The 18719-nt window shown below is 48.8% G+C and overlaps 1 protein-coding gene across 2 annotated transcripts in view; it reads left to right on the top strand.

Annotated features, from left to right (window-relative positions):
* The first annotated feature begins 6 nt into the window (after nt 1-6).
* Nucleotides 7-18719, top strand: part of BCL7C (BCL tumor suppressor 7C) — a 45654-nt gene continuing 26941 nt past the window's right edge. Inside the window, exons 1-6 of one of the 2 annotated variants that reach the window (XM_008062037.1) lie at nt 7-104; nt 659-737; nt 1048-1156; nt 1251-1412; nt 3376-3461; nt 4008-4203. In XM_008062037.1, the coding sequence (XP_008060228.1) occupies nt 13-104; nt 659-737; nt 1048-1156; nt 1251-1412; nt 3376-3461; nt 4008-4133 (654 nt within the window). In that variant the 5' untranslated portion in view covers nt 7-12 and the 3' untranslated portion in view covers nt 4134-4203. Of the gene's footprint in view, nt 105-658; nt 738-1047; nt 1157-1250; nt 1413-3375; nt 3462-4007; nt 4204-18719 lie in introns of those variants that run through there. The other variant, XM_008062036.1, reaches the window with a different exon arrangement.

The raw sequence follows: 18719 nt of genomic DNA, 5'->3' as shown, positions 1-18719 counted from the left end.
AGCCCCGCCAGCATGGCCGGCCGGACCGTGCGGGCCGAGACCCGGAGCCGGGCCAAGGATGACATCAAGAAGGTGATGGCGACCATCGAGAAGGTCCGGAGATGGTGAGCGCTGCCCGGGGCCAGGGACGGGGCATGGCGGGACCACCTCCACCGAAGGCGTCTGCCCTCCCCCGCCAGCTGCGGGCCCCAGGTGTTAGGGGCACCTCCGCCCACCAGCTGTGCCCTGGATCGACAGAGCTCCGTCCCCCTTCCCCTGGCTACTCCCGGGGGTCTACAAAGCGTGGTCCTCAACCGTGCCCTCCCGGAGCGGGAGCCCCCGTTTGTGCCCCGCCCCCTAAAGCTTTGACACTCCTCCTGCAAGTGTGCCTCGGGATCTTCGTGGCTGTGATCCCCAGCCAGGCCCATAGCCACGCCCCCCCATGTGTGCCCCAGGGGTCTGCAGAGCCACGGCCCCGAGTCATACCTCCTGTCTGGAGGCATCCCCATCGATGCTCTGGGGTTTGCAGGGCACTCTCTATCCACTGAGTTATTCCCCCTTAGCAAAACTGTCCTACCCCGGTGCACCACCCCCACCTCTGCAGGTACCCCCAGATGTGTCCAGCTCCTTGGGGGGTTCTCCCCTCAGGCCTCTCTGACCCAGCACCCCGCCCCCACAGGGAGAAGCGATGGGTGACGGTGGGCGACACTTCCCTTCGTATCTTCAAGTGGGTGCCAGTGGTGGACCCCCAGGAGGAGGTGAGCAAGTCCCCCCTTCCCAAGACCCTGTACAACCTCAGGCAAGCCCCTCCCCACCCTGGCCTCATCCTCCAGCCCCCACTCTGAGACCGCAAATGCAGCAGTCCAGACAGATGTTAACGATTATTAGCAACTCCTCCCCTTTTCCCTTTTCCTGCTGCAGACCCTCTGAGTTCAAGTATGCACAATCTCTGTCACTTCAGGCAGGGCCTTTTGCTTCTCTGTGGCTCGGTTTTCTTGTTTGTACAGTGGGGACTTTGCAAGAGCTAACCAGAAAGCTGGCTCTGACGCTTATCCCTCTAACTCCCAGGAGCGAAGGCGGGCAGGTGGCGGGGCAGAGAGATCCCGTGGTCGGGAGCGTCGGGGCCGGGGTGCCAGTCCCCGAGGGGGTGGCCCTCTCATCCTGCTGGATCTCAATGGTATGTAGGGATGGTGGAATTTGGGGGGAGCTGTGGGGCTTGAAGGAGGGTACTGGGGACCTCAGGCCAACCCTCTTGGCTTTTGCTCTCACAGATGAGAACAGCAACCAGAGTTTCCATTCGGAAGGCTCTCTACAAAAGGGCACGGAGCCCAGCCCTGGGGGCACCCCCCAGCCCAGCCGTCCTGTGTCACCTGCTGGACCCCCAGAAGGGGTCCCTGAGGAGGCTCAGCCCCCACGGCTGGGCCAAGAGAGAGGTAGGACCAGGTGCCTCCCAGGAGCCCTCTTCTCTGAGTCCTTCCCTCTCCAAAGCTGAACCCACCAGCTTATCCCTATTCCTGCACCCCATCGTGTGCTGCCTCCTCGGAGGGCCTGCCCTGACTCCTGCGGGAACGACCTGTAGCTGCTGTCTGTCTCATTTCTCTGGCTCTGGCTTTTTAGGATCTGCAGATAACATATCACGGTCTGAGATTTTCATGTAAACTGAATTTATCACAAGTTTATTGCCTTTCTTCCCACTCCCATCTGATGGCAGTTGCCTGAATGTTGGCCCCATATTGATCTTGTTCACATAGCCTCGGAATACCGTGGAACACATAATAGGTGCTCAATAACTATTTATCAAGTAAATAAATAATAGTAATAATCAGCGGGGCTCGGTGGCTCAGCCTGTAATCCCGTGCGCTTTGGGAGGCTGAGGTGAGTGGATTGCCTGAGCCTGCGGGTTCGAGACCCGCCCGGGCAACCTGGCGAGACCTCATCTCTACAATACATTTAAAAAAAAAAACAATTAGCCGGGCATGGTAGCGCACACCTGTAGTTCCAGCTACTTGGAAGGCTGAGGCGGAAGGATCGCTGGAACCCAGCAGGTCGAGGCTGTGGTGGCCGGGAGCGTGCCACTACACTCCAGTCTGGGCGACAAAGTGAGACTCCAATTCAAAAAAAAAAAATTATTATTATAATAATAATAATAGTGATAATCATGGAGTGATTAATAATAGGAGTAATAATAGCTAATATTTATTGAGTTCTTGCATGTGCCAGGCAACCTCCTAAGTATGCTACATGTTTTTTCTCATGTGATTCTCACTAGAACCTTATGAGGGTGATGATTTCATAACGATCCTTATTTATAGATGAGGAAACTGAGACTCAGAGAAGTTAAGTAACTCAGCCAGTCAGCCAGCACTGTGGGCCTTGAGTTCGCCTCAGCTCTTCTTTCTTCCATACAGTCAAACCCTGTCTAGTCAGCACTACCTCCCAAATGTATCTACTTTCTTCTCCCTCCCCAGGCCTTACCCTGATTCTGGCCTTCCCATCTCTCACCTGAGCCTGGCCCAGCCTACTGGTGTCCTCTCTAGTCACCTCCATAAGCTGTCAGAAGAACCTCTTTTGATGGGCTAGCCTGGACCATAGCAAGACCTTGTCCCTACGAAATAAAAAATGTTAGCCGGGCGTGGTGGCACAAGCCTGCCTCCCCACCACTGCCCCCTACACAGCAGGCTGAGGCGGAAGGATTGCCTGAACCCAGGAGGTCAAGGCTGCAGTAAACCATGATCGCAACACTGTACTCCAGCCTGGGAGACAGAGAAAGACCCTGACTCAAAAAAAAAAGTTTTCTGATGGGGTTGTTTTTCTGACTTCCCATGGCCTTGGACTCCACAGCTTGATATTTGGGGCCTTTGTGAACCGTTCCCTGCTTACCTCATTGTTTCACACCAAGAACACCACAATTTGGGCTTATGGGCTGGGTCTAGATCGTGCCAAGCACTTGTATACCTTTGCTACTATAAAAATGTAACTAGCATTTATTGAGCACTTACTATGTGCCAGACACTGTGCTAAAGGCTTTACTTGTATTATCTCATTTAATTCTCACAACAATCTCTTGTGGTAATTTCTATCACTATCCCCATTTTACAGATGGGTAAACAGGCCCAGGGAAATTAAGTAGCTGGCCTGAGGTCAGGATTTGAACACAGGCAGTCCAAGCCCAGAATCTGTGCTCACTTAAGCATGCTTGAAATATGTTCTGCCTCCTCATGTATCCCCCCCAAAAGCCTACTTACTCATTAAGATCCCATATTCCTGGCTCCTTCCTCCCTGCTCCCACAGCCCTCTGGCTTATGTGATGGGTGCTTGTTTGTGTTTGTTTCCCCGTGTCTGTGCTACTGGTGCAGAGTGGCTGTTCAGGGAGTGTTTGTTACCTTGACGTTCCAGATCCCGGGGGCATAACTGCAGGTGGCACCGATGAACCCCCAATGCTGACCAAGGAGGAGCCTGTTCCGGAACTGCTGGAGGCTGAGGTGAGAGAGGCCAGAAGGCGAGACTCCCAGGTCTCAGAGAGAAGTGAGCATCTGGGGCAGCCAGTCTTGGAGGCTGCATCCTGAGGTCTGGGTAGAAGGTGTAGACCTAGGACCCAGCTAAAGGCTTAGAGGCTGGGCTATTAGGACTGAAAAAGAAAGGGTGTTTCAGAGACGAAGTCTTAAGGGCTGGATCAGAGTTGATTTAAGACCATTAAAAGCCTGAAAAGATCATGGTGCTCCTCCATGTATTTTTAAAATATATCCTAAACTATAACACTAGCTTAAGAAAGTCCCTCAGAAACTTCTGACTTTTCTCACAAGGGCTACCTTGATGCATTTCCCAGAAACATCAGATATCAGACTCTTTCCCCCGAGCAGTGTTGCTGTTGTTGTTGCTGTTGTTTTCGGTGCCTCCGTATCCTACATCCTGGGCACCTGGCCCTGGGCCGGGAGGGGAGTAGAGTGGAGCTTTGGAGAAGGCAGAGGCTGGGAGGCTGTACTCCTGGGTTCGGGTGGAGCTCACACCTGTCCGCCCTTCCTCTCCAGGCCCCCGAAGCTTACCCCGTCTTTGAGCCAGTGCCACCTGTCCCTGAGGCAGCCCAGGGTGACACAGAGGACTCGGAGGGCGCCCCCCCACTCAAGCGCATCTGCCCAAATGCCCCCAACCCCTGAGAAGCCGGCCTGCCTGTCCTGTCGCCCCAGGGGCCCCTTTGGCTTTTTACAAATAAAGACCCTTTTGTAATTTTGTGTCAAGTCATTTCCCCATCAGGGCTGGGGAGGGTCTTTGGAGACAGTTTTGTCTCATGCTCCATTTCCCAGATGGGGTCACTGAGGCTCTGAGAGGACTTTCCTGTAGTCGCACCGTGAGTCAGATGTATGAGTCAGATGTGGGGTGGAACCTGAGCCATGACCCTGCCTCCCCACCACTCTTCCCTACACCCTTACCTTTGACTTCTCCTGATCTTCACATGCCTCCTCTGGGAGTTGCAGGACCCCTCTTCCTGCTCAGCCTTCCCTTGGGCCAGGTAATTATCAAAGTTCTGGGCAGCTAGGCCCATGATTCCCATTGCATAACGCAGGAACTTAGACGTCCAGAGGGCTTCGGGGCCTGGATCCAACCCATTCCTTGCCCTTGGAAAGCTGCAGCATTGGGTCTTTCAACTTTTGCTTAGCCATTTCTTCCCCCAGAATCCCTGGCCCACGCTTCTAGTTGGGTACTACTCATCCCCAATTCAATGACCGTCTCTTCCAAGAAGACTTCCCTGACCCCAGGCTCAGTCAGTTTCCCCTCAGTTCCCCCTCCCCCTTTTTTTTGAGTTGGGGTCTCACTCTGTCACTCTGGCTGGAGTACAGTGGCACAATCACAGCTCACCACAGCCTCGACCTCCTGGGATCAGGCGATCCTTCTCCCTCAGCCTTCTCAGTAGCTCGGACTACAAGGTACACATCACCTCGCCTGGCTAATTTTATTTTTTTTGTAGACTCGAAGTCTGGCTGTGTTGCCCAGTCTGGTCTCAAACTCCTGAGCTCAGGGGATCCTCCCACCTTAGCCTCCCAAAGTACTGGGAGGACAGGCATGAGCCACCATACCTGACCTAGTTTCCCTTTTTTTGAGCTCATACAACCCCTTGGGCTTCCTTCCCTTTGTTTCAGCATTTATCAGACTATTTGGGATTATAATTTGTGTGTCTGTCTTGTCTACTGTGGGCTCCAAAGGACAGAACTGGGTCCCCAGGCTTACCTAGCACAACATTTGAGAATAGAGCAGTCATAGCAACTGCTTCATGAATGAATAAATAAGTGACTAGCCTGGGGTTATCCAGGAAGGCTTCTCTGAGGAGGTAGCATGTGAGCTGGGCTCTGAGACATAACCTCATTGTGGTGGAACTAAAGTCAGGAGCCCTGGTTCAGGTCCTGGCTCAGTTACTCACTATCTGTGTGACTCTAGGCAGGCTATTTCTACTTTCTGAGCCTTAGTTTGTTCACCTGAGCAATGGGGATAATAACTACACCTCAAATGCCCCAGTGGTTTGTGGGAACCTTCAGATAATATAAAGTCCCCTCTGCTTGCGTGAAAATCAGGGTCAGGTGTATTAGCCCTGATTTTATTTTTAACAAAGAAAGATCTTGAGGTTCAGAGATGACCAAATTAGAACTTCAGAGACCCATTTAAAAATGTAAAGGTGGGCCAGGCATGGTGGCTCATGCCTGTACACCCAGTACCTTGTGAGGCTGAGGCAAGAGGATTGCTTGAGCCCAGGAGTTCAAGACCAGCCTGGGCAACATCGCAAGACTCTGTCTCTGCAAAAAACAAACAAACAAATAAATAAATAAATAGCCAGACATGGTGGCATACATCTGTAGTCCCAGCTACTTGGGAGGCTGGGGCAGGAGGATCACTTGAGCCCAGGAGGTTGAGGCTTCAGTGAGCCATGATCATGTCACTTCAGCCTAGGTGTCAGAGTGAGATCCCAACTCAAAAAAAAAAAAAGAAAAGAAAAGAAGGGTGTTTCCTGATAGCAGCTGGAGTAGCAGTGAAGCCAGGGCTGATCAGGAAAGCCAGACATGAAGTTATGTGATATATTCATTTCCTAGTGCTGCTGTAACAAATTGCCACAAATTTTGTAGTGTAAAGCCACACCAATTTATTATGTTAAAGTTTTAGAGGTCAGAAGTCCAAAATTAGCCTCGCTGGGCGAAAGTCAAGATATCAGTAGAGCTGGTTTCTTCCTGAGGCTGGAGGGGAGAACCTGTTTCCCTGCCTTCCCAGTTTCTAGAGGCCACCTGCATCCCTTGGCTTGCAGCTCCTCTCATCTTCAAATCCCACAGCTTAGTGTCTTCCAATTTCTCTCTCTGTTTCTATTGCCACATTTCCTTCTCTGACTCTCCTGCCTCCCTGATGTAATGACCCTGTGATTGCATTGGGTGTACTTGATAGTCCAGGAGATTCTTCCCATCTCAAGATCTGTAATTTAATCACATCTGCAAAACCCCATTTTCCATATAAAGTAAAATATTCACAGTTCTGGGAATTAGGACCTGGACATTTTAGAGGGCCATTCTTCAGCCTACCACATGTGGTCATCCCAGTCATACTCTAGGTATGTAGATTACTCCCCTCAGCCATCCCAACAGATGATGAGAGTGCTCTGTGGACTGTAAAGTGCCTAGTATGGCTCAGTGGTAAAGTGTCAGAGTCCAGAATTCAAGTTCTGCATTTGAATCTCAGCATTGGCATTCATTTGCCATGTGACCTTGAGCAAGTGACTTCTCTCTTTGCCTTAGTTTTCTCATCTATAAAATAGAGACAGTACATCAGCCTGCCTGATGAGATTATTGTGAGGGTTAAATGAGGCAATACATGGAGAGAGAGCCCTTGGCCTGGTACATAGTAAGTGCCCAGTAAATGGCAGTTGTTTTTCCTATTACCCCATTTTGTAGGTGTGGATACTGCGGTGTGGGGACAGAGGCCAGAGACTCACCTGTTAGTGATGCTGGTACAGAGAATCCTGGCCTTGGATGGGGTGTCTACTTCTTTAAAAAAAATATATATATATATTTTTTTGAGATCGGGTTTCATTTTGTCTCCCAGGCTGGAGTACAGTGGCACAATCACAGCTCACTGCAGCCTCAACCTCCTGGGTTCAGGCAATCTTTCCACCTCAGTTTCCTGAGTAGCTAGGGATACAAGTGCATGCCACCACACCCAGAGAGTTTAATTTTTTTTATTTTTTTTTGTAGTGACAAGGTCTTGCTGTGTTGCCAAGGCTGATCTAGAATTCCTCAAACTCCTGGAGTCAAGCAATCCCCCTGCCTTGGCCTCCCAAGGTGCTGGCATTACAGGTGTGAGCCACTACTCCTGGTAGCTATTTCTGAGCAGCCTTGAGAAGCAAAAGTTTGAGTCTCCCTCATTCATGTTCCTCTAGCGCAGGCCTGCCTCCACCCTCTCTGTAGCCCACTCTGACCTGGATTAAAAACCATCTCTTCCACAGTCACACCTCTTGATCATGGCCTTGCCTTCCTCTTCCACCCCCGTCCCTTCCCAAAGTCCTCATTCTCTTTTTGGAAATTCTTCCACCCTGGCCTCCAGTGTACTCTCAAGTTTCTTCCTCTCTGTGCCTCATCCATCCTTGGTCTCTCCTCTTCCTGGTCCCTTAAATGTCTCTTGCCCAGGGTTAACTCCTCTGTTCATGACCACTCTTCCTGCTGGGTTCCCCCTACCCATTGACTTAATGGTCCCTGACTCTGCCCCTAGTTCTGCCCTCCTGACTCAAACAGCCAAACGGCTGGGCAGCATCTCTGCTGGGATGTCCCACAGACCCTCAGCCTCATCTTACCCCCATTCCCACCCTGCCTTGTGCCCATAAATGGCCCCACCACCCCAGGAGCCAGCCGAAAGGGGAACACTCAGAGTCAGAGTCGACTTCCATGTGCCACCATGTCCTGTTAAGTCTCTGTTCTAAATAATTCTCCATTCTGCCCTTTTCTTCAGGGCCATAGTGCTTTACCAGGTGGGGTTCCCTCTTGCTCACCTCCAATCCTTGTGCCACCCAGCAGCTGGGCAATCTTTCAGAAATCCTGGTCAAAACTTTCCCGTTCTTGCCACACATGGCACCTCATGCCTGTATAGTAAGTCTCTGCATACAAATCTTCAAGTTGCAAACTTTCAAAGATGTGAACGTCCTATCATGTAAGTTAATACATGTGTCTGGCGTATATTTGTTACATGTGTGCATCCTCTACAAGTGGTTGTGCTTTTGTGTACTTTACTGTACAGCACTGTGTAAAGTCCAGTAGTACAGTATCTTTATTTCAAGTCCAGGATTTCTGGAAGCAAGCATAAAAGCAGCAGTGATATAGCAGGTACTGCCAAGAAGCACCAAGCAATAACAATAGAGACAAAAGTGAAAATAAGAGAGTGGAGCAGGCGAAAAGATGGTAGACGTCACTTGTTCTTATAACATGAATCATTCAACCATCTAAAGATTCTAAAGAACAAGAACAAGGACAAGATCATGGAACGTGTGACGTCTACTGTGCCGATGATGTTGGCAATAATATCGAAGAAGCATGGGAAGTGATGGAGAAGAGGAAGAGACTTCTCAGTGTGTGGATGCAGGATCAGCATCAGCGTCGAGTCCCGCTCAGCTTAATGCCGATCTAAGAGAAAGCTAAAAGCCGTTATGAAGACTTGAAGAAGAAACACAGCAAAGAAACAGCAGGCACATCTTTTTTTTTTTTTTTGAGTTGAAGTCTCACTCTGTCACCCAGACTGGAGTACAGTGGCTGCTCCCGGCCACCGCAGCCTCAACCTGCTGGGCTCCGGCGATCCTTCCGCTTCAGCCTTCCAAGTAGCTGGAACTACAGGCGCACGCTACCACGCCCGGCTCATTTTGATTTATTGTAGAGATGAGGTCTCACCAAGTTGCCCAGGTGGGTCTCGAACCCACAGGCTCAAGCAAACCACTCACCTCAGCCTCCCAAAGGTGCGGGATTACAGGCTGAGCCACCAAGCCCGGCTAGGCATATCTTTTAATGCCAATCATGGCTGGTTTCATTGGTTCAAGGCTAGAGCCAACCTTCACAATGTAAAAGTAAGTGGCGAGGAAGTGAGTGCAGATACAGTTGCCCAGGAATTTCCTGAAACACTTTTGAGAAATTATTGATGAAGGTGCATATTTACCCGAGCAGGTTTTTAATGTGGATGAGATAGAACTGTATTAGAAGAGGATGCCAGACCAATCACATCAGTAAGGAGGAAAAGATTCCAGGCTATAAAGCAGTAAAGGATAGGCTAATTGTTGTTTGATGGCAAAGCTTCCAGAGATATGAAGCCAAAGCTTCTCTTAGTTTATCATTCGGAGAACCCAAAAGTGCTTAAAAACATAGCCAAGGGCTCTCTTCCTGTTGTGTGGAAGCGTAACCCCAAAACCTGGGTTATATAGGCCATTTTCCAGAACTGTGTTTTTAGGTTTTTGTTGTTGTTATTGCCATCTTATCCTGGAGGTAGAGAAATATTGCTCGGAGAAAAACATCACACTCAACATTCTTTTTTGCCGCTCAACAGTGCTCTGGGTCACCCTTCATTCATGGGTGACTTTCATCCCTACTTCAGAGTAGTGTATCTGCCACCAAATACTATGTCACTCATCCAACCTATGGACCAGGGAGTTATAGCGACTCCCTGAACAAGGACAAGATCATGGAACGTGTGATGTTATTTACATCACATTCTTTATCAGGCAGTAAAGGCAAGTGACAAATCAGTAGCAACCTTACAACAATCTTGGAAGGACTATAACATCTACAGGTCCATAGCAAACATTGACACTGCTTGGCATGAAGTTATGGCTGTCATTATGAGTAGGGCTTGGAAGAAACTTTGCCCACAGTTTGTTCATGATATTTGTGGATTTGAGAAGGTGGATGAGGAGTCCAAAGAGGTCTTCAGTGAGTGACCCTCAGTGAGCAACTGGGCTAGATCTGCAAGAGGATGACTTCACTGAACTCCTCGCTGTGTCTAACACGAGGAAGTTACTCATGAAGACCTGATGAATTGGAGACCCAGAGAAGGCACAAAGAGAGACAAGAAGAAGAGGAGGCGTGAAGAACCAAAGAGAATCACGATGCAAGAAATGGCAGGGGGATTTTCTTTCTTTTGTTTTTTTTTTTTTTTTTTTTTTACTTTAATGTATTTTAATAGCAAGTTTACAGGAACAGCACAGAAGACAGACAACATTAAAAACATGTACTTGCGGGCAACCCCCTCGGGTCCCCTCCCACTGTAGGAGCTTTTCTGTCTTAATAAATCCTGCTTTAAAAAGAAAAAGACAAAATATGTACTTGCATGTAGGACAACTCAGAAAAGTATAGTGAATGGATAGAATCTACTGTGTGATGAAAATGCTACAGGCCAGGCACAGTGGCTCAAGCCTGTAATCCCAGCACTTTGGGAAGCCAAGGTGAGAGGATTGCCTGAGCCCAGGGGTTCGAGACCAGCCTGGGCAACTTGGTGAGACCTTATCTCTACAATATATCAGAAAACTAGCCAGGCACAGTAGCACGGGCCTGTATTTCCAGATATTTGGAAGGCTGGGGCAGAAGGACTGCCTGAGCCTAGCAGGTTGACACTCGGGGTGGCTGTGAGCACTCCAGGCTAGGCGACAGAGTCAGACTCTGACTCAAAAATTGCTACAAACACCATTTAGTTGCCATCAATAAGAAATGTACTTGTTTTAAAAAAAAATCCAAATGCTGGCATTGTCCAGAAAAATTTAAAAGGATTATTTAAAATTGTTATAAAGTTGAACCACTGCAACTTGTTCACTGAAACATAGTGACTTGCATTAATGCTTTACATCCTGTATGTATATTAAAAATACACACACAAATGAAAATGGAAAAACTGTCAATACCTGATTTTTGTCCCCCTATTTATCCACTTACTTAAGTACTTTTTGACCCCATGGGGAAAAAAAAAACAAAACCTAACGTTCAGAACTACCTAAATCAGGAAGAAGAGAATTTTTTTTTTTTAGAATGAAATGTTTCCCATCATAGTGGATTTAAGCACGTTCTTCACGTATGCGGCGTGCCAGCTGGATGTCTTTTGGCATAATTGTTACACATTTGGCATGGATAGCACACAGGTTGGTGTCTTCAAAAAGGCCAACTACAGAGGCCTCACTTGCCTACTGCAAAGCACCAATAGGTGCGCTCTGGAAGTGTAGATTGTAGATCTGTTTTGAAGTCCTGAGCAATTTCTCACACCAGACGCTGGAAAGGAAGTTTGCAGATCAGAAGTGTCACTGGACTTCTCATAACGTCTAATTTCACAAGTGCCACAGGACCAAGCCTGGAACGATGAGAGTTCTTCACCCCTCCAGTAGAGGGTGCACTCTTGCGAGCGACTTTTGTAGCCAGTTGCTTCCTGGGTGCTTTGCCACTGGTGGATGTGCAAGCGGTCTACTTGGCACAAGCCATGGAACAGAGACCTCTTTACTTACCCACCTTCCCTTTTGGCTGGAGCTCGGCGATCTAGAGGTGGCGCTGGCGTTGGAGAGCGATGGCGGCGAGGCGGCAGAGATTTTCTTTATTGAGGCACGGGACCGAACATAGAATGGGACACGAAGGTTGCAGCAGGTGTTCAGAATGCAACTGAGTGCTACCGTGTCATCTATGACAAGAGAAAAAGAGCTATTACCCAGACATCACTGAATCTTTTTTTAAAGAGGGTAAATAGAATTGAATCCACCTAGGAACCAGAGCCTGTGCCACCAACATCAGGCATGAGTGACATTGCAGCTTGCCCTCTGTCTCCTGTTGCTGACGATTCTTCAGCTCTGCCCTCTCCCACATCTTCTCCCTCCTCCAGTTAGTAAATCTTTTTGCTTGCTCACTGATGCCAGCCCCTGTATGCCAGCTGTGGTACTGTACTACTGTACTTTTCAAGGTACTGTACTGTAAGTTTAAAATTGGTTTTTTTTTTGTTTGTTTCTTATGTATTATTAGTGTGAAAAGTATTATAAACCTATTACAGTACAGTACTATATAGCCAATTGTGTTAGTTGGGTATCTAGGCTAACTTTGTTGGACTTATAAACAAATTGGACTTACAACGTGTGCTCAGAATGGAATTCACTTGTATATATGGGACTTAACATAATCTCAGCACTTTGGGAGGCCGAGGCAGGAGGATTGCTTGAGCCCAAGAGTTCTAGACCAGCCTGGGAAACATAGCAAGATCCTGACTCTACAAAAGATTAAAAAAAAAGATGAGCTAGGTGTGGTGGCATATGCCAGCAGTCCTAGCTACTCTGGAGGCTGAAGTAGAAGGATTGGTTGAGTCCAGCAGGTCCAGACTGTGGTGAGCCAGGATCCTGCCACAGCCCTCCAACCTGGGCTACAGAGGGAGAACCAAACTAAAAAGAAAAAGAAAAAGAAAAAAACATAAAAAACTGGGCATGATGGTGTCCACCTGTAGTCCCAGCTACTCAGGAGGCTGAGGCGGAAGGATCACTCGAACCCAGGAGATTGAGGCTGCGGGGAACTATGCTCATGCCACTGCACCCCAGCCTCAGCAAGAGCAAGATCCTGACTTAAAAAATAAAAAAAACAAAACAACACCTTCCCATTGTCTCATTACCCGGAAGATGAAACCCATGCTCTGCTTCCAACCCATCCACAGCCACCCTCTGCACTGCTCACGGTCACCCCACATGCACTGTTTCCCATTTCTCAGGCTTTGTTCATGTTGGTTTCCCTGCCGGAAGTGCTCTTTCCATCCCCTCTTTGCCCGGCAGGTGCCTACTTGTTTTTCGAGCTTGGGCTTCCAGTGGTGTCTCTTCTCTTTTCCCTTAGTCCCCCACCTCTCCTTTGCCATCTCTTTGGAGCTTCTAATGATCTACGTCTGGGAACCCATGAAGGTACCGGATTTCCTTTATTCATAGTTCCAGTATTTGGTGTGCACTTGCTGTTTGCTGGGCACTATTCTAGGCTTTGGGGATACAGCATAATAAAATAGAAAAAAAATGCCCTCACAGAGCTTACCTTCAGTAAATTATATCATATGTAGGAAGTTGTGAATACTTGGAAGAAAATAAAGCCAAGTAAGGGAGGTAGGGAAACAGCAGGTTGCAGTTATATATTATTTTATTTAAGTTGGAGTTCACTCTGTCGTCCAGGCTGAAATGTAGTGGCACGATCAGGGCTCACCACATCTTCGACCTCCTGAGCTCAGGCAATCCTCCCGCCTCAGCCTCCGAAGTAGCAGGGACTATAGGCATGTGCCATCACTCATGGCTAATTTTTTTATTTTTTGTAAAGACGTTTCGCTGTGTTGTTTGCTATGTTGCCTAGACTGGCCTCAAGTGATCCTCTTGCCTTGGCCTCCCAAAGTGCTGGGATTATAGGCGTGAGCACCTGGCCAAGGTTGCAACTTTAAATAAGGAGGTCAGGGAAGGCTCACTGGGGTGACATTTGAAGAAAAGCTTGAGGGAGAGCGCCTTGAAGATATCTGGGAACACAGCACTCCAGACAGAGGGAACAGCCAGTGCCAAGGAGAACCAGTTTGTCTAGGAGTGGGGGAAAGTGAATTCAAGTTAGGCAGGGTCTCACAAGCAGGGCAACTGCTTAGTCTAACATTCAGATCAGAAGAGTAAAAGAGCAGATATTAATACTTATGCCCAGGTAACAGGTGGAAGCTGGGCCAACCAGGATGTATAGTCACCGTGCTTGGAGACCTTTGTCAGGACTTTGGCTTTTCCTCTGGATATGACGAAGAGCCACTGAAGGGGTCTGAGCATAGGAGTGACATGATCTGACTTGGGGTTTTTCCCGTAACATTTTAGCATTAAAAAACTTTAAACACACAGAAAAAAGATATTTAATGAATTGAAAGAATTCAACAGTTGAAAGAATTATACAGGTAGCGCACACATGCCCACCACCTGGGTCTTTACATATCCACATCTGTCCATCTTATTTTCTGACTTATTATTATTTTGTTCTTTTTAAAATTTTTATTCTTATTTTTTATTTTTTGAATTGGAGTCTCACTCTGTTGCCCAGACTGGAGTGCAATGGTACACTCATGGCCACTGCAGCCTCGACCTGCTGGCTCAGGTGATCCTTCCACTTCATCCTTCCAAGTGGCCTGAACTACAGATGCGCACCACCACACCCGGATAATTTTTTAATTTATTGTAGAGAGGAGGTCTTGCCAAGTTGCCCAGACTGGTCTCAAACCTGTGGGCTCAAGCAATGCTCTCACCTTGGCCTCTCAAAGTGCTGGGATTATAGGCATGGTCGTCACCCCCAGCCTCTTATTTTGAGTTGGAGTCTCACTCTGCTGCCCAGCTGGAATGCAGTGGCATGCTCATGGCCACTGCAGCCTCCACCTGCTGGGCTCAGGTGATCTTTCCACTTCAGCCTTCCAAGTAGCTGGAACTATAGGCATGTGCTGCCATGCCAAGCTAATTTTTTTAAATTTATTTATCATAGAGACGAGGTCTCACCATGTTGCCCAGGCTGGTCTGGAACCCGTGGGCTCAGTCAATCCTCTCACCTCCACCTCCCAATGTGCTGGGATTACAGGCGTGAGCCACTATGCCCAGCCTCATCTTATTTTCTTGATGCATTCTAAAAAAAATTGCAACCAATGGTACATTCCCTCTAAACACTTCAGCATGCACATCGTTAGTTAGAGTCCAGTATTTCTTTACAGAGTTCCACCTCCCCCCCCAGGTAAAATATCCATATAGTGAAATGCACAGGTGTTAACTGTATGACTCAGTAAGTTTTGCCGATGCATACATCTGCATAAGGAAACCCTTCTCAAATACAAAATGTCATTGTCACCCCAGAAAGTTCCTTTTGCCCTTTCTCATTCCCAGCTCCCCAGAGGAAATTACTGTTCTGATTTTGTGTTTAAACCACAGAATGGGTTAACCTGTTCTAGAATTTCATGTTAATGGAATTATATGTGCTTCTTTGCATCTGTTTTCCTTGAATCAGGCTATATTCTTGCGAGTCGCCCATGTTGTTGTGTGGATCAATAGTTTGTTCCTCTTTATTGCCAAGTTGTATTTCACAAGCCAGGATTACTCTGCTGGGTGGAGAACAGATGGGTCCAAGTTCACTTCATGACCTATAGGTTAATGGCAGAGCTTCCCAGCCAGGCAGTCAAGGCCTTCCAGGCGCGACCTCTGCTCACCTTCCCCATCTCCTCACTTACTGTTCTAGTGAACCTCATCTCAATTCCTGCCCTCCAGCCACATGGGCAGCTTGATGCTCTTCCACATCTGCTCTTCCGCATTCAATGCTCCCACCACGCTCCTCATTCTGGCAGACTAGGCACACTGGATTTGGCCTCTGCCCAGCTCTCTGTCTCTGGCTCCCTGCACAAACCTGTCAAGCTCAGGGCTCAGAGACCCAGGTGAATGCACCCTAGGGAGATGGACAAACTTTTCCTAGGAATTTCTAGAATGGGGAGCCTGTGGCATCCAACGCCCTAGAAATGTGGGGAGACAGAACCATAGCAGAGGGCAGGATCTAGAATGACTAAGCATCCTGATTTGCCTACAACTTTGCTGGTTTTAGCACTGGAAGTTCTATGTCCCAGGAGACCCCTGGGCAAACTGAGTCCTGGGCAAACTGAGATGACTGGTCACCAGAGCAGAATCCTGTCACTGCCTTTGGAGCTCCGGGCTCCTTCTCACCCAAAACTATACTCCCTTTCTCCTAAGGACTGATATTCCTTAAACCCCAAACTGGTCTACTCCTCCCATGGCTCCCCACGGCTTTGCTGGGCAACCCAAAGGACATAACCTCCAGCTGTGGTTCTCAAACAATTGTGTGTTGGAACCACCTGGGGAATGTTTTTAAAATTCTGAGGTTTGGCTTTCACCCCAGAAATTTGATTTGTTTTTTATTTTATTTTTGAGTTGGAGCCTTACTCTGTTGCTCAGGCTGGAGTGCAGTGGCACACTCACGGCCACCCCAGCGTTGACCTGCTGGGCTCCAGTGATCCTTCTGCCTCAGCCTTCGAAGTAGCTGGAACTATGGCGCATGCTACCACACCTGGCTAATTTTTTGGTTTATTGTAGATATGAGGTCTTGCCAAGTTGCCCAGGCTATCCTTGAATCTGTGGGCTCAGGCAATCCCCTCACCTCAGCCTCCCAAAGTGCTGGGATTACAAGCTTGAGCCACCGCACCCGGCTCACCCTAGAAATTTTAATTGGTATAGTGTACAACATAGGCATTGGGATTTTTTTTTTTCTTTTTGAGTTGAGGTCTCACTCTGTTGCCAAGGCTGGAGTGTGGTGGCTCAATCATGGCTCCTTGGAGCCTCGTCCTTCTGGGTTCAGGTAAATCTCCTGCCTCAGTCTCCCGAGTAGCTGGGACTACAGGTACTACCACCACGCCTGGCTAAGTTTAAAATTTTTTTTGTAGAGATGGAGTCTCACTTTGTTGCTTAGGCTGGTCTCAAACTCCTCGGCTCAGGGCATTCTCCCACCTCTGACTCCCAAAGTGCTAGGATTACAGGCATGAGCCACTGTGTCTGCCTGACTCTGGAAGTTTTTTTTTGTTGTTTTTTTTTTTTGAGTTGGAGTCTCACTCTGTCGCCCAGACTGGAGTGCAGTGGCTGCTTCCGGCCACTGCAGCCTCCACCTGCTGGGCTCTGGCAGCAGTTTTAAAAGCTCCCCAGGTGATGCCGATATGTTGCAGTTTGGAAACCACCAGCCTATGGATGTGGTTTGCTTGGCTTACGTAGTGTCGAACATGTTACCAACATTTAAAATCAAGTGGTTTCTTATAGCTGTCTACCCATGAAAGCAGATGTCCTGACACATTGAGTTTGCCTCCTAGAGCAGCCATGAGGGTGGTGAACACTGGCTCCCCCTGAATAGAGAGCACATGCTCTCAGTAACCACAATCCCTACCATTCTCTTCTTACTGATGTTCACTTCATGACCTATAGGTTAATGGCAGAGCTTCCCAGCCAGGCAGTCAAGGCCTTCCAGGCGCGACCTCTGCTCACCTTCCCCATCTCCTCACTTACTGTTCTAGTGAACCTCATCTCAATTCCTGCCCTCCAGCCACATGGGCAGCTTGATGCTCTTCCACATCTGCTCTTCCGCATTCAATGCTCCCACCACGCTCCTCATTCTGGCAGACTAGGCACACTGGATTTGGCCTCTGCCCAGCTCTCTTGTCCCTCTCTTGGGCTCTCTACCATCCCACACACACAACTTCCAACATAAGGAAGCCGGCCAGGCCGATTCCCACCTAAGCACTTGCTGCTCCTCAGCCTGGGAGTCTCTTTCCTTCCTCCCTCCTCCTTCCCTCTCTCTTCCTGGCCAAGCTTTCTCATCTCTCAGGCCTTAGGTTCCATCTCACCTCCTCCAAGAAAGTTCCCTAAACTTCCAACTAGGTCAGCTCCCCGGTTAGTCACTGTACTTCCTCTTTCTCACTTCCTTCATCTCACTTCCCCTGCTAAATTAAAGCCATCCTCTGTCTGTCCTTGTAGGGTCTAGGGTAATGCCTGGTAAACAGTAGGTGCTCATTAACGATAAATGAATGAAAAGCAAGTACATCTCCTTTTCTCTGCTGGCAAAATCTTCTCCTTTTCTGGTAACATTTCTGCTGTCGCATCTGATTCTATTCTCTTCAAAACCCAAAACATCACTGAGGTCAGGTGATCAGTGGAGTCTTAGCTGCAGTCCATCTCACTGAGTGGGTCCCCAGCTCATCCTGTGGTTACCTCCCCAGTTCGGAAATGCATAGGTGAGACAGGTATACTCAGCAGCATCAGCTAACTGGGTGTCTCTCCTCATGGCTATGAAGGAGGGATATACCAGGTTGGTGACCCCAGGATTCCACGCGGGCAGCACAAGAGCACAGTAACTTCGTTTCCCTTCTCTTCCGTGTGCCTGTGGATTCGGGGTTGGCGATGCTTTCTTGCCCAGCCCCTCCGTTGCTCCTCCAGGCAGCCAGGCAGCTGCGGTGCGGGGCGGGGCAGGGCGCGGGATAGTGATGGAGGCGTTCCAGGTTCAGACTTGTGCTATGATCTCGGACAAGTCTCTTCTCCTGTCTAGATCTTGCTGCCTCATCTGAAAAATGGAGCCGATAATCTTTTCCTCATCCTTGGGGTTATCCATCTTTGAACACTCAGGAACAGTATGATCCAAGTGCCGAGCGAGATCTCAGAAGCTGCATGTGAACCAAATTTTGGTAAAGTGAATTTGTTCAACCTTTCCATTTTAGATTCACCAGTGATAGAGTGGTATTACCTGCACTCTAGAAAATGCAGTGCTAAGAACAGAAAGTAAAGCTCCGCTGTCATGTGTTGTGTCCCCGGCTGAAGTTTTGTTGTTGTTGTTGTTGTTGTTGTTTGAGTTGGAGTCTCACTCTGTCGCCCAGGCTGGAGTACAGTGGCACGCGCACGGCCACCGCAGCCTCGACTTGCTGGGCTCAGGCGATCCTTCCGCCCCAGCCTTACAAGTAACAGGAACTACTTGTGCGCGCCACCACGCCCCGCTAATTTTTTTCATTTATTTGTAGAGACGAGGTGTCGCCAAGTTGCCCAGGCTGGTCCCGAACACCTGGGATCAGGCAATCCCCTCGCCTCGGCCTCCCAAAGTGCTGGAATTACAGGCGTGACCACCTCGCCCGGTTTTACTGTACATGCCTGAGGATCTGGCGAGGGCGCCAGAGACGCAGAGGAGGGTCCGAGCGAAACCGGCTCACGGGGCGCC

The sequence above is a fragment of the Carlito syrichta genome, unplaced genomic scaffold, assembly GCF_000164805.1.
Source record: "Carlito syrichta isolate Samal-C Ts95f unplaced genomic scaffold, Tarsius_syrichta-2.0.1 Scaffold305649, whole genome shotgun sequence".
In the NCBI taxonomy this organism is placed as follows: Eukaryota; Metazoa; Chordata; class Mammalia; order Primates; family Tarsiidae; genus Carlito; species Carlito syrichta.
This window is presented reverse-complemented; position numbering and strand designations above follow the sequence as displayed.